The 13,603-nt window shown below is 36.0% G+C and overlaps 1 protein-coding gene across 1 annotated transcript in view; it reads left to right on the top strand.

Annotated features, from left to right (window-relative positions):
* The window catches only part of cacna2d3a (calcium channel, voltage-dependent, alpha 2/delta subunit 3a), a 413,801-nt gene that overhangs the window by 351,439 nt on the left and 48,759 nt on the right, over positions 1 to 13,603 (top strand). Inside the window, exons 28-31 of the mRNA XM_049485574.1 lie at positions 8,717 to 8,778; positions 9,396 to 9,440; positions 10,643 to 10,705; positions 12,490 to 12,560. Coding sequence (XP_049341531.1) covers positions 8,717 to 8,778; positions 9,396 to 9,440; positions 10,643 to 10,705; positions 12,490 to 12,560 — 241 coding nt within the window. The remainder of the gene's footprint in view (positions 1 to 8,716; positions 8,779 to 9,395; positions 9,441 to 10,642; positions 10,706 to 12,489; positions 12,561 to 13,603) is intronic.

Raw genomic sequence — 13,603 nt, 5'->3', positions numbered from 1 at the left:
AATGATGTTGGATACATGGCTACGTCTAGGCTATGATGTAGGATACATGGCTATGCCTAGGCTACAGTGTAAGATACATGGCTATGCCTAGGCTATGATGTAGGATACATGGCTACGTCTAGGCTATGATGTAGGATACATGGCTATACCTCGGATATAGTGTAGGATACATGACTATGCCTAGGCTATAGTGTAGGATACATTGCTTTGCCTAGGCTATAATATAAGATACATGGTTATGCCTAGGATCTGGTGTAGGATACATGGCTCAGAAGCATAAATTAGTAATGATGCTGTGATGTCTTATTGGGAAGAGTACCATAGCTGCCAATTTTAGGCCCTTAGCAAAGCCCTTAGCCTTCTGACCCCAGACTATATATTTCAGGGTCCTAAACCAGTATAAATGAGACTAAAGGAATTTTAAAACATCTACTATATATGACTTTACTAATCCACAGCTGGCTGCGGTGTGCTATTGGGTCTTATACGAGAATGTGTGTCAGGCGCAGTGGCTTTGTCTGATTATTTAAAAATCGTCAGTGTCACTCTAGACTGACATTGGTCTCCTCAAAAATAGCCAGTTAAAAATGTCGCTGTGGTCATTAACTGGCCATTGTGAAAGGTCTAGAGGATGACTAATATATGACTAAGTCATTGCAACAGATTTCTGTGGCATCTGTCTCTAAATGTACACCAGTAAGGAGGACCAACAAGATGTTTCTCTATAATATAATATACTGTATTTTTCACACCATAAGGCACACCTAAAATCCTTTAATTTCCCCAAAATTGACAGTGTGCCTTATGCATGAATTTTACCGGTCAGTTTGTAAGAAGCAGTAAAGACACTCTGCTGAAGTGCAGCATTATACAGGAGTTTCAGTGAAGTTTCTCCAGCACCAAGACTGGAGCAGTTTTAGCATTAGCCGCAAACCACAGCGCTAACTCTTTTGCCATTCAGAAGTGAGCATATCGGAATGTAGCCTTCTTGTTTATTGTGTAAAAACAAGCTTAATTGGACAAACCGCTAACTGATAGCGCCCTAGCTTACTGAAACACTCAAGGTTCCTCAATCTAGCACTGTTGGGTGGCATTCACTAGCGATAAGCGTGGCTAACCACTACTAGCGCTGCTGCTAACCGCACTGTTGAAAATATTGGAAATCTAAGCCTACTGTAAAAAAATTAAATTGCTTTACTCACCCAAATAAACCGTTTGCAGGAAATACATCTATGTAGATTAACATCCTGCACTTGTTTTTTTTTTTTTTTTTTTTTTTAGAATGACAGTTTTGTTTACCTAGGTGCTTCCCCCAGCTTCCCCTTTAGAAGGGATACATTTCGGTACCCTTGTTCCTTACTATTGTTGCTTAAAATGCCTCTGTATGAAAATAGACGTTCATTGATAGTGCGCCTTATTATCTGTGCCTTATAGTCTGTAAATATATGATATATATATTAAAATATAGAGGGACATTATAAGTCTTGTAAATCCTTAATTAAACCATATCAGCCCAATAGCCCAATAGTGCTTTGAATTTTGAAGACCTTGACCATGATTAGATACTTGTCATGTAACAGTGGTCATACTGTAATTCAGTTTCACAATTCTGTATTTGTGGTACTTTAAGAAAAGTTAGCTTTTTATACAATCCAATCTGTGGGATAGTGAAAATATCCATTACTGGAGAACTCTTGAGAGGCTCAGTAGGCCAGTGTGCTACTGTGATACTCTGTGACCCAAGGACCACAAGTTCAAAGCATGGGTCATCCTGCTTCACCATCAGCAGCTGAAGCCTGCTGCACAGATGGCCATGCTCTCCCTGGGTGGGAAGATGGCACTCTTTCCTTCAGCACTTTCATTGTGCTGCTTGCTGACTGGCACAGGTGTCTGTTGGCTGATGTATCAGAACTGAGGATTCGGCGCTTTCTCTAAGTGGGTTGGCTGGTGACAGTTTGAAAACAGGTGGTGGCTGACTTCACGTGGGCTTGTTCTCGGCCTCCTAGTGTCAGAAGCATTGCAATTAAGTGTGTGGCCAAATTGGCTTAGCTAAACTGGGAAGATGATTGGGTAAAAAGATTAACAGATACAGTCCTGTTCTTGTCTGTCCATTTCTGTTCTGTCTGTAAAAACCTGAAAAAGAACTGATTTCCAAAAGGCAGTACCAGTCTAAAATTAGAGACACCTTCTTATTCAATGGTCTAATATTTGTCCTACATTGTAAATTAATACTCAAGTCATCAAGACTAAGAAGGAACAACTAAGTAAACAAAACTGTAATTTCTTAAAAAAACATTTTTTTCCACTGGATGTTAATCTACACAGATTTTTCTCCTGACAACTGTTAATTTGGGTGAGTAAAGCGCTTCCGTTTATGTACAGTAAGCTTAAATTTCCAGATTTACACTAAGGCTGGGTGCAGCAGCAGTAGCACCACTAGCCGCCATCAGTGCTAGTAAATGCTGCCCAACAGCAATACACTGAGGAACCCTGAGTGTTCCGGTAAGCCAGAGTGATATTAGCTAGCAGTTCGTCCTATGTAGCTTGTTTAATCACGATAAACACACAGAATACAGTCAAATATACTCACCTCTGAACAGAGAAAGAGCTAGGCTAAGCACTTGGCGTAGTTAGCAGCTAATGCTAATGCTGCTCAAGCAGTGCTAGCCGGGGTTAGCAGCAGGCTACAGGCAGATAATACTCACCCCTGAATGGCAAAAAGGCTAGCACTTAGCACGGTTAGCGGCTAATGTTTTAATGCTGCTTTAGCCTCTGTGCTGGAGGTCTAAACTAAAAAACTCCTGTATAACACTGTATAATACTTCAGAGGAGTGGCTTTACGGCTCCTTAATACAAGTGCAACAGAGGTAGCTCTCACTCTTCCTTTCCTGGGGTGGTCCTGATGAGTGCCAGTTTCATCATCATAAAGTTTTTGATGGTCATGGCAAATTCAGTTGGAGATACTTTTAAAGTTCTTAAAATTTTCAGGATTGTCTGACCTTCATTCCTAAAGTATTTTTTTTTTATTCTTTATTAGTTGAGTAGTTCTTGCTAAATTATGGGATATTAGAACATTACTCAAACACCTCATAAATCTGACTGAGGAAATACCAGGATGTGCAAAGCTGTCATCTAAGCAAGCAACACTTTTTTTTTGCCGCACATGTTTTTCTGCGTAGAGCACATATGATACTGTTGAGTTATGGGGGTATGGGTGGTGAAATATGATCACTGACAGGCCCTTCATTATCCCAGCTCACTTTTTTTTGGACCCCTGATGAGGTGTGAGGCTGTTTGAATCTCAGGTCAGTAGATAGTGAACTTGTCACTCACTCTCACTTGAGTCTGTACATTTGTTGATGATCTCTTTGTAACAGGCAGTGTATTAATATACATGCACTGAGGAGCAGAAATCTGACAGCTTTATATTAACTACAGATCAGTTCAGAACATGAATTACACTCTAGAGTACATCATCAGCACTCATACACACACATACACACACTAACAGCACATGCACACATTTGCACTCATCTCTCATTTCATTTATCTAATCATATCCGCTCCATGTGGTAATTCCTAATCTCCAACATTGAATTGAGGCCATATAAGCTTTCTGGATGATGATAGCACATCAAATTAGTGTAATGATGAGTTTTAGACTGTTACACTCTCAGTCCTGACTTTGCATATTTGGATGTGAACATTTCTGCTCAGTACAACTGTTAATGCGTTTAACCCTTGTGTGGTGTTCGAGTCTGTAGGACCCGTTTTCATTTTTCATCAAATGATACTAAAAAAATATTTTTTCTAACTCAAACTCATTGGCATTGGCTCATTTTTGGTGAAAAACATATATCAAAACACATTTTCCATAAACACACACTGTACACCCCCCACCCCCCCTACACATTTATATTACATACAGTATGTTTGGCCAAGGGCTAATAAACATTGCTTCATTTGTAAATTAAAACTAAACAAATTTTCTACTCATATCTTGAGTTAAATTCATTTTCTTTTACATTTTATTAAAAAACTAATAAAAAAAAGAGTAGCACTTTTTGAAAGAAATGTAACATAAGAAAGGTAAAGGGCAAATATTAACCATGTAAGCTGTTTATATTGCTTGCAATTTAGGTGAAGCAAGCATGTGTAAAGCATTTTAATGTAAAATTGCTTAATTTTACTGAATTAAATACAAGTAACAAAGTAAACGAGTAACAAAAATATGAACACCACACAAGGGTTAAAAGTAGTCTTCACTATAAGTGCTTAAGTCTATATATTAAAATGGTTGAAGTAGATGATAGAAAACAAAGACATGATTTTTAAACCTTTAGAGGACTAATTGTGTTTTCAGTAAACCATAGTTATACTAAATTAAATATTTCAGGATTTAAGATTTTACGTTATTTAGAGATCAGGCAGCAAACACACACTAGGGCAAAACACACTGACTATGGACCAAAAACACATAATAAAACACTGACTAGGGATGTCCTAAGAACCAATATTTTTTTTTTATAAAGTCTTGGTATTGGAATTGATATTGAGAAGTATTTAAGTATTTTAGTGGTATTGATATGGACCACCAAATCCCTGGTATTGTTACATCCCTAACACTGCCTGTGCTTATTGTTATAATGTTATTATATGATCCATCACACAGACTGCTGTAAGACAGTGATGATCAGTCAGTCAGTCAGTGATGCAGTTGTCCTGTCTGTCTGCCCTGTCCATAGACTCTTCTTTTTCTTCTTTCTTTTTTAGAACCGCAAAATTTGTTTGTCTAGATGCTTTTGAAGTAGTTGCTTGGTTCAATACTGGCACTGTATTTTTTTATGTACTGTTAGTGTTATTCCAAACCTGGGCAAAACTAAAAGAACCTTAAGGACATAAAAACATTTCTCTGGGTCATTGGAAAATCAACAAACTAATCACACTGGATACAACTGTATCATAGACTGTGTATAGCATCGTCTCTCAAAAGTGAAGCCACCACAGGTCGGGCGCCCCCTGCTGTTCGGTTTCAGAAAGCTGTGTAACCCCACCCATCCCCATAGGTTTCAATAACAAAACAGACAACTTTTAATCATGTTTTAATTCCAATATACTGTAATTCTACCTCCATTATTTAAATGTAACAGCTAGTGTAACCTCTGCTTATATTGTTAACTTTTTATATCCCCACAAAATTCATTTTTTAAAACGTTATTCAGCTCTATTCAGAAAGTTGCGGTTATTGTAAAAGGGCTGGGTTACACCTAGCCGGGGTGGGACCACAGATTGTGTATATCTCTGTGGAGGCAGCCCTCAGGGGCGGGGTTATTTAAATGAGTAGGCGGTCTCTCCACAGTCTTTCTCCCTCCTCGGGTCTCTACTGCGCAGACTCGGGTTTCAGGATCGCCAATATGGTGGAAGATTTTGGCTTCATTTTCATTGAATGAATGGAAACGGCGACACAACGTCCATCTTTTTTAACGTCTCTGCACTGGTTAATCAAGAAATCTGCAGATGGTCTAAAACCCACTTTGAAAGATGAGATAACTAAATAAATTAAATATTTTATACATATTACAATTCAAGCCAAAAGTTTGAACACACCTTAAATTCAGTGGTGTTTTATTATTTTAAAATATTCTGCATTGTAGATTAATGCTAAAATACCTAAACTTTGAAAAACCAAGAAAAAAACATGGAATTAATAAAATCAGAATATGTTTTACATTTCAGATTCTTTAAAGTGGAACCTAGAAGATCAGAAGATTATTAGATCTTGGCAGGATTTTCTCAGTCAGTTTTTTTATGAGGTAGAAACACCTGGAATTCAGGCTTTCAGTTAACAGCTGTGCTGAACTCATCAAGAGTTAATTACTTTAATTTCTTTATCTGTTAATGTTGGTTTGAGAGCATCAGTTGTGAAGTTGTGAAGAGGTAGAGTTGGAAAACAGTCAATAGCTCTATTTAAGTAATGTTCTAATTCATACAATGGCAGGAACTTCTCAACTAAGTAAAGAAAAAATGACTGAGAAATCTCAGTTCAGTTCAGTCAGTCCCAAAAATTACAAGAACTTTAAAAGTATCCTCAAATTCAACCCCCGCAAAGACAATCGAAACTGTTAGGATGAAACTGGCACTCAATAGGACTGTCCCAGGAAAGGGAGAGCAAGACTTCTCTAAAAGTTCTTCAGAGTTACCTCAGCCTCAGAAACTGCAAGTTAACCGTCAAAGTCTGGATGGCATCAGCATTCATTTACAACATAGTTGTATATGAAAAAAACACAGTTTTTGGTGAAGTTTATGGGGTTTAATATATTATAAACAGTAAGGGTTGTCTTTTTAAACCTTCAATCGTTTCCGACTCTGTTTTGCAGGAAGCCACGCTCGCCGAAACTCAAGACTTTCCTTGACAAACTAATTTAGCTCTTTTTCTAAAAGTAGAAGAGCTCTCCTTCCTCTTCAACGGACAGCAAGGATACCTCTCCATCAACAAGCTCACACACGAGTAATTTACTGCATCCGGATCCATAATCTGCTCTGCTGGTGCTCTCAGCTTGTGTGAGATGTTTTTAGCTTGGTTGTAAGCGGTCGTGTCGTGGCAGAGCAGGAGACTGCAGCCAGACTAGCCGATATGTGATCGCCTGAGAGGACTGTGGAGAGAAAGAGAAAGAGAGAGAGAGAGAGAGAGAGAGCTGTGGTGTATTTTTACATGCCCTGAATGAACAGGATGTTAAAGAGAATGTCCTGGAGTACGGTTTCAGCGTTTAAAGGGTCAGCAGTGTGATGCCGACCCACTTTAATATTGTGCTGGGTGTTCTCGTGGCAGGTAAACGTGTCAACAAAATGGAATAATAATACTTTTAATATTAGTTGATTTAATTTGATCTTTATGTTTCTCTTGAGCACGATCTGACTCTAATTCCCAAGGGTCTAGTTTGCCCTTTTCAAGCATGCAAGCAAGTGTAAGTGTGTGTGAGTGTGTGTGTGTGTGTGGTGAATCAGCGTAATGCCATAATTGTCAACAAGAATAATACAGGCATGACCTATTTTACAGCACACACACAGTATGAATGTAGGCTGAACATAAACACACAGTGACATTTTTAGTTTTAGTTTATTTTATAATTATAATGCAAAAAAAAAACTGCAGTGTTTCCTACATAGACTTACTTAGGTCTTTATTTCATTGTGGACGGTATATACCCAAATTATTAAGTCTTGTTTTGTTATCCATTGAACTTCCATTTCTGCATATCAGACCTGCAACACATTTCAAACCTTCAAAAAGTCAAACTTTGCCTTTGCCTTTCATATGGGCACAGCATATTATTTTACCATTTAAAAATTATCCTCCTATGGGCGCCGAGTGGTCCAGCGGTCTAAAGCGCTGCCACTATGAGCAGGAGGTCGCAGGTTCAAACCCCCACTCATGCACTCAGAGGGAGCAAAATTGGCCCTGCTCCCTCTGGGTGGGTAGATGGCGCTCTGTGCGGTGGCTGACTTAAAATGTATCGGAGCAAGCATGTGCTAGTCTTCACCCTCCTGTTGTGTTGGGGTATTAGGTGGAGTCCTAATGAGTGGGTTGGGTAATTGGCCGTGTAAATTGGGGAGAAAATGGGAAAAATTTGAAATAAAATAAAATAAAATAAAAATATATATATATATGATCCTCACCATTTGGGACCAGGAGGGCCAAATTTGTCTAAAAACAATATTTTAGCTTTCTACACCGAGTAAATAAACTTGTTTCAAACCTAAAATAGGATGAGAAATTTTCCTGGCCCATGTTTCAGTCTGGACTGGCTGTAGAAACATTTGACTGGGATTCCATCCATTTTGTTGAGTGTGTTTTTGTCATGTGACCACTAGATGGTATGAGCAGTGTCTTCATATGAGGTCACAAGATCAACAATTAAATATAATCATGGTGCAGAGAAGCAGAAACGTATTGTCCTCGTATGAGGACGCAGGGTCTTAAAGAGACACTATTTTTTTTCATTAATAGCTGAAGTGTGTTCTTTTGAAATAATGAAACATATCATGTCCTGCTTAACATTTTTATATATATATTTTTTAAATTTTCTCACCTTTATGCTTTTATTATGGCAATTTTTGCCTCTGCAGTGCCCTCTCAGGTTGAAGTGTGCTATAGGTGGACACTCACAATATGATCAATCAATCAATCAACCAATAATACTAACTGGGTCTCACCGTTATCAGAGGCACACTCAGCACACACAGCTCAGCCAATCAGCTCTCCCACTTGTCCTGACTCTAAACCCATACATCACCCAGTGCCCCTCCCAAACTACCCCTCCCATTTTTTTTTTGCCTTTTTTAATTTGAGCTTACGGTGAAGTCAGCAAAAATCAGAGGGTCTTATGAGCACTTGTAAGAACACTAATTTTCCGAGAACTGCTTTAGGTGTATGTTTTTTTTTTTAAATCTGTATATTTAAAGGAGATATCGATTGCTTTTATTACTATAGTATAGACTAGTTTAATGCTTTTATTTTGGTGTATTTTGTTGATTTATAGCTATATTTGTATTAAACAACAACTGAAATATTTTCGTAAAAGCTTGTAACAATGTAAACTAGTAATAAAACTGTATTTTTTATTCCTGCACTTTATTTGCTTACATAAAGCCTCAATAAGGCACTATAACCTCAAAAAAGAAACAAAGCTAATTATATTATATATTATACTTATAGCTGTGGGAATCCAGATGAAGCTGGAGTTCTTCCAGAGAAAGTTCTGGACCGCCAGCAGACAGGTAAAACACTTTCTATAATTTATTTTGTGGGCTTATTGGTATTAATATCTATATTCTTCCAGAGTCTATGTCCTCTAATAATGTGATATCTCAAATGTGTTGTTCCATGTATGGATACAATTCTTCTCATTCAATGTATTTTCTTTTCTTTTCTTTTCTTTTTTTTTTACATTTAAATTTAATATTGAAGTCTATGCTAAATCTATATGTGGAATCATTTTGTGATTAAAACATGTTAAATAAAGCAAAATATGTTTCATACTTTAGACTCTTTTAAGTAGCACATTTATCTTTGAGGACATATCTGCACACTCTTGGTATTTTAATCCCAGTTAGCGCTCAAGGTTAGCCGCTAATGCTAATGCTGCTACACCCAGCCTTAGTGATAAGAAATAAACTAAAGCACATTACTCACCCAAAAAAAAAAAACAGTTTTTAGGAGAGAAATCTTAGCTTTACTTAACTTAGTTTGGCAACCCTGTCCCTTACTAGTGTCGCATAATGTGCCTTATAATCCGGTGCACCTTATAGTGCGAAAAATAGTTTTGATGCTTTTAGAAACACAATTAATAATTTCACACATTAATTTTATATATTTTGTTTATTTTATTCTGCAGTGTCCTGCTCTGGATGGGAAGTGTTCCATCAGCTGTGACAATGATGTAAGTGCACACCTCCTCTTGAATATATGTTCTTATATTATCTTTGTTAATAACTTGTTTTTATTAAAATTTTTGCATTTAAACAACGATTGTTTGTAAAAAAAAAAAAAAAAAAAAAAAAAAAACTTTTTCATTTTATTTCATTTTAACTGACCTAGGCTACCTTATGAATAATGTAATAAGTACAGGGCTACTAATCAGAACAGAATGTAGCTGTGTTTACATGACTACTAGTCAAAAGGGATTTTAGAACACCCCTATTTTTTATTTGTTTTAGTAGCTGTAGTGATGTATGGCCCATTTTTTTCATCTTCATCTTATCAATGACTTTATTACTGCTTATCACTTCACCTATCACTTCACCTGAGACTTAGTCCAATGATGTTAAGCTGAGCTGAAAGCTAAAGCTGTTTCCATGTGGGTTAGCCAGACCTGACTCTTCCTGTAGCAGTTTTCTCCAGTTTACAAGAGTTTTTTGAAGGTGTAGAAAACAGTACTCATCGCCCTGTGTTTCTGTGTCTTTTTCTAGTTATTGTGATTATTTGAGTTTTTAGTTCATTTGTTTTTCTTAAAGACAGTGGCAGTTTACTGCACATTTTTGTACACCAGATTTTTAACCATTTCCAGTTTATGACTGGATCTAAGGAACTTAAATGGCAAAAATAAAAGAAAAAATGGGGGTGTTCTAAAACATTTGACCGGTAGTGAATGTGTACATGCACATTGCTTTTAATAGAGCACAATTAAAGAAAATAATTATTGGTCTCAATTGAGATCTGTGCTACCCCTAAAAACATTATTCACCCAATACAATGATCATCACACTTTACTTTTATATTTCAATATTGCACTGTAGTATTTTTTCTAACATGGATATCAATGTTCACATTACTCTATTGTGTCCCCACTACTACTAGGGGAAAGCAAAGTTGCAAAAATATTATGTCATAATACAAAAATACATACCCATGGTACACAGTATATATCACAATATTTAAAGATGTATATGGTTGAAAATTAACTAAATCCAGGTAAAATTGAGAAATATTTGCTCAATTTTGCTCTGAACAGCTCTGTTAAATATATCCACCATATACCGTATTGTTTATTGTTTGTCACAATATTGATACAGTATCATTTAACTACAACAGTGTATTTATCACACCCGTTCCTGTGTTCTATTTTATTATTTGTGCTTTCAGGACATCAACTGCTACCTCATAGACAACAATGGTTTTATCCTAGTAGCTGAAGACTCCTCTTTGGTAAGAACTTTTTAATATATATTTTTTTATTAATTAATATATAGTATGTTAATATAAGAAGGATATTAAGACACTATGAAAGTGTAGCTTCCTGTTAGAATAAACAGGTTTGAATCATTGGGGTCAGCGATGGCCTGCAGGACTGTGGATTAAATGGCTTAGCACTGGAGCATCATCATGTTATTGGGTCAGTATTTGTGTCATTTTAGATTTAGCCTCTTTGGGTTGAATTCTAGTTTGAGTTGTTGTTTATAAACACAGGACAAATAATATGAGTTTTACTCGAATATATTTGTAAATAATTTGGTGATAATGTTTATCTGATGAAGTTTTTTGCATTTGTCCTGTAATACCCAGACTTAAGGCATTTGCAGTACATGCCTGATCACATTTAGTTTAGTTTGTCCTTCTGATTATTTTATTTGTTTTACCTTTTGTTTTTTTATAAATTTGATTAATTTCATTCTTTTATTTATTTTATTCATTTTTTCTTACCCTTTAATTTCATTTATTTTGTCCATTTATTTATTTCTACTGTCATTTACTTTCTTAAAAATGTTTGTTATTTTTAGCTATTGAATTTTTTTAGACCTCTATTTCTTAAGTGTTTGGTATCTTTTATTATTATGATTATTTATCTCATTAATTCTTTTGCTTTAAATTTTAGTCCGTCTACCTTTTCTTTTATTCTGAATTATTTTTTTTCTTTTTAATTAAATCCTATATTGTTTTTCTTAAGTATTTTACAGATTTAATTAAAATAAGTTCTTTATTTTGGCTCATTTGATTAATTTAATAATTTAATTTAATTATTTTTTTATTTTTTCAGTCCCTTTAAGTTGCAAATGCTTAGCTGCACTAAAAATGAGGTTTACCCTCAATGTTCAATGGACATCCCACCCCCTACATTATTACTGTATAATTATTACTTATGTCATTTACTGAGCCTTCCAGTGATTTTAATAATATAGATGGTGCATATATATAGTGTCAGTCAAATGTTTGGACAATATTTTTATTTTTAATTTCACTACATTGTAACTTAATACAGAAGTCATCCAGACTATGAATGAACACATAAGGACTAATTTAGGTGCTCTTATTAAGGATAATTGTGTTACTAACAATTTGTTATCTATTATCAGCTATTATTCATCAATGTCCAATGTTCTATTCTATTCTATTCCATTCTATTCTGTTCTATTCTATTCTATTCTATTCTATTCTGCTAAGCTATTTGTTACCCTCCACAATATAATCCTGAAAATGCGGGATGTTGTGAATGCCTGTGAATAAGTAGGTGGGCATATATATAGATATAGAATCCTCAGTGTTATATAGTGTGTGTGCAGACTGTGAATCAGTGCTCTATAGAGCAGAAATCAGTTATATAATCATTAACCACAGCAGCCTCTCCTGATTGTGTTTTTGCAATTGTATGACGGGCTCTGGCTCTAATACATTCATCACATGTGTAATCACCTGTTTACACACACACACGCATACATACACACACACACACACACACACACACACACACACAGACACGTGTGTCACTTAGGATCTTGTCATTCCTCAGGCTGTGTCAGTGAGCTTTCTTCTTTCGTCCATCATGTGTTCTTTTTTCTTTTTACTGCCTACTGCTCTTCTAGCCCATTAGTCTCCACTGTCATTCAGCTCCTTTACCTTTTTGTTATTATCTCAAAATTGTATCTCTCTCTCTCTCTCTCTCTCTCTCTCTCTCTCTCTCTCTCTCTCTCTCTGTCTGTCTGTCTCTCACACAGACGGGTGTATTCTTTGGAGAGGCAGAAGGGGCTGTCATGAGTCGATTACTAGCAATGGGTTCTTTTAAGAGGTAAGAGAAAAACACTAGGGGCCCGATTGTACACCCCTGAGGTGTGTTCAGCTAAATTTGTGGTGGTGGAAAACACAGGTGCTCCACTGATTGAAATAAACCTTATAAATCATCATCCATTCCTATAGGTGTGCCACTCGTTTAACACACATGTATGCGCTGCAGAGCACAAACCTGACTTTTAACTTAACAATAAACAAAATAATGAATAAAATTATATTGCTCTTCCCTTAAATGAGCTGCTGGTGTATGAACACAGAGGTCAGTATCCTCTGCTGAGACACTCAAAAGCTCCACGCTGTTAAGATACTGATTGGTTTATTTCATGTTACACCAAAACACACCCATGATTAATTTAAGCATTAGTACATGCCTTTTGCACATTTTGAGCTTTGCAAGGCATGTTTTGCATGATGCGCAATCAAGTGTTGCGCTATAGATCACTAAAATAAAGCCTAAAATATGTGTATGTATCAATGTAAATACAGCTTTGGATTTTTTTTACAGAACCCTTCAGTTTCTGAATCAGTTTCTCTGATTTTGCTAAAATGAACATTGTTGTTTTATTCTATAAACTACAGACAACATTTCTCCCAAAGTCCAAATAAAAATATTGTCATTTAGAGCATTTATTTGCAGAAAATGAGAAATGGCTGAAATAACAAAACAGATGCAGAGCTTTCAGACCTCAAGTAATGCAAAGAAAACAAGTTCATATTCATAAAGTTTAAGAGTTCAGAAATCAATATTTGGTGGAATAACCCTGGTTTTAATCACAGTTTTCATGCATCTTGGCATGTTCTCCTTCACCAGTCTTACACACTGCTTTTGGATAACTTTATGCCTTTACTCCTGGTGCAAACATTCAAGCAGTTCAGTTTGGTTTGATGGCTGTAATCATCCATCTTACTATTGATTATATTCCAGAGGTTTTCAATTTGGTAAAATTATCATTTTTAACTGGTCTCTTATGTTTTGTTTTCCAGAGCTGTATGCACATAAAGTCACTGTAAATATCAATAGACATTTTGATCTGTCAGTCA

Source organism: Astyanax mexicanus, chromosome 12 (genome assembly GCF_023375975.1).
Source record: "Astyanax mexicanus isolate ESR-SI-001 chromosome 12, AstMex3_surface, whole genome shotgun sequence".
Classification (NCBI taxonomy): Eukaryota; Metazoa; Chordata; class Actinopteri; order Characiformes; family Acestrorhamphidae; genus Astyanax; species Astyanax mexicanus.
Note: the sequence above shows the minus strand (reverse complement) of the source record. Positions and strands in the feature narration are given on the sequence as shown.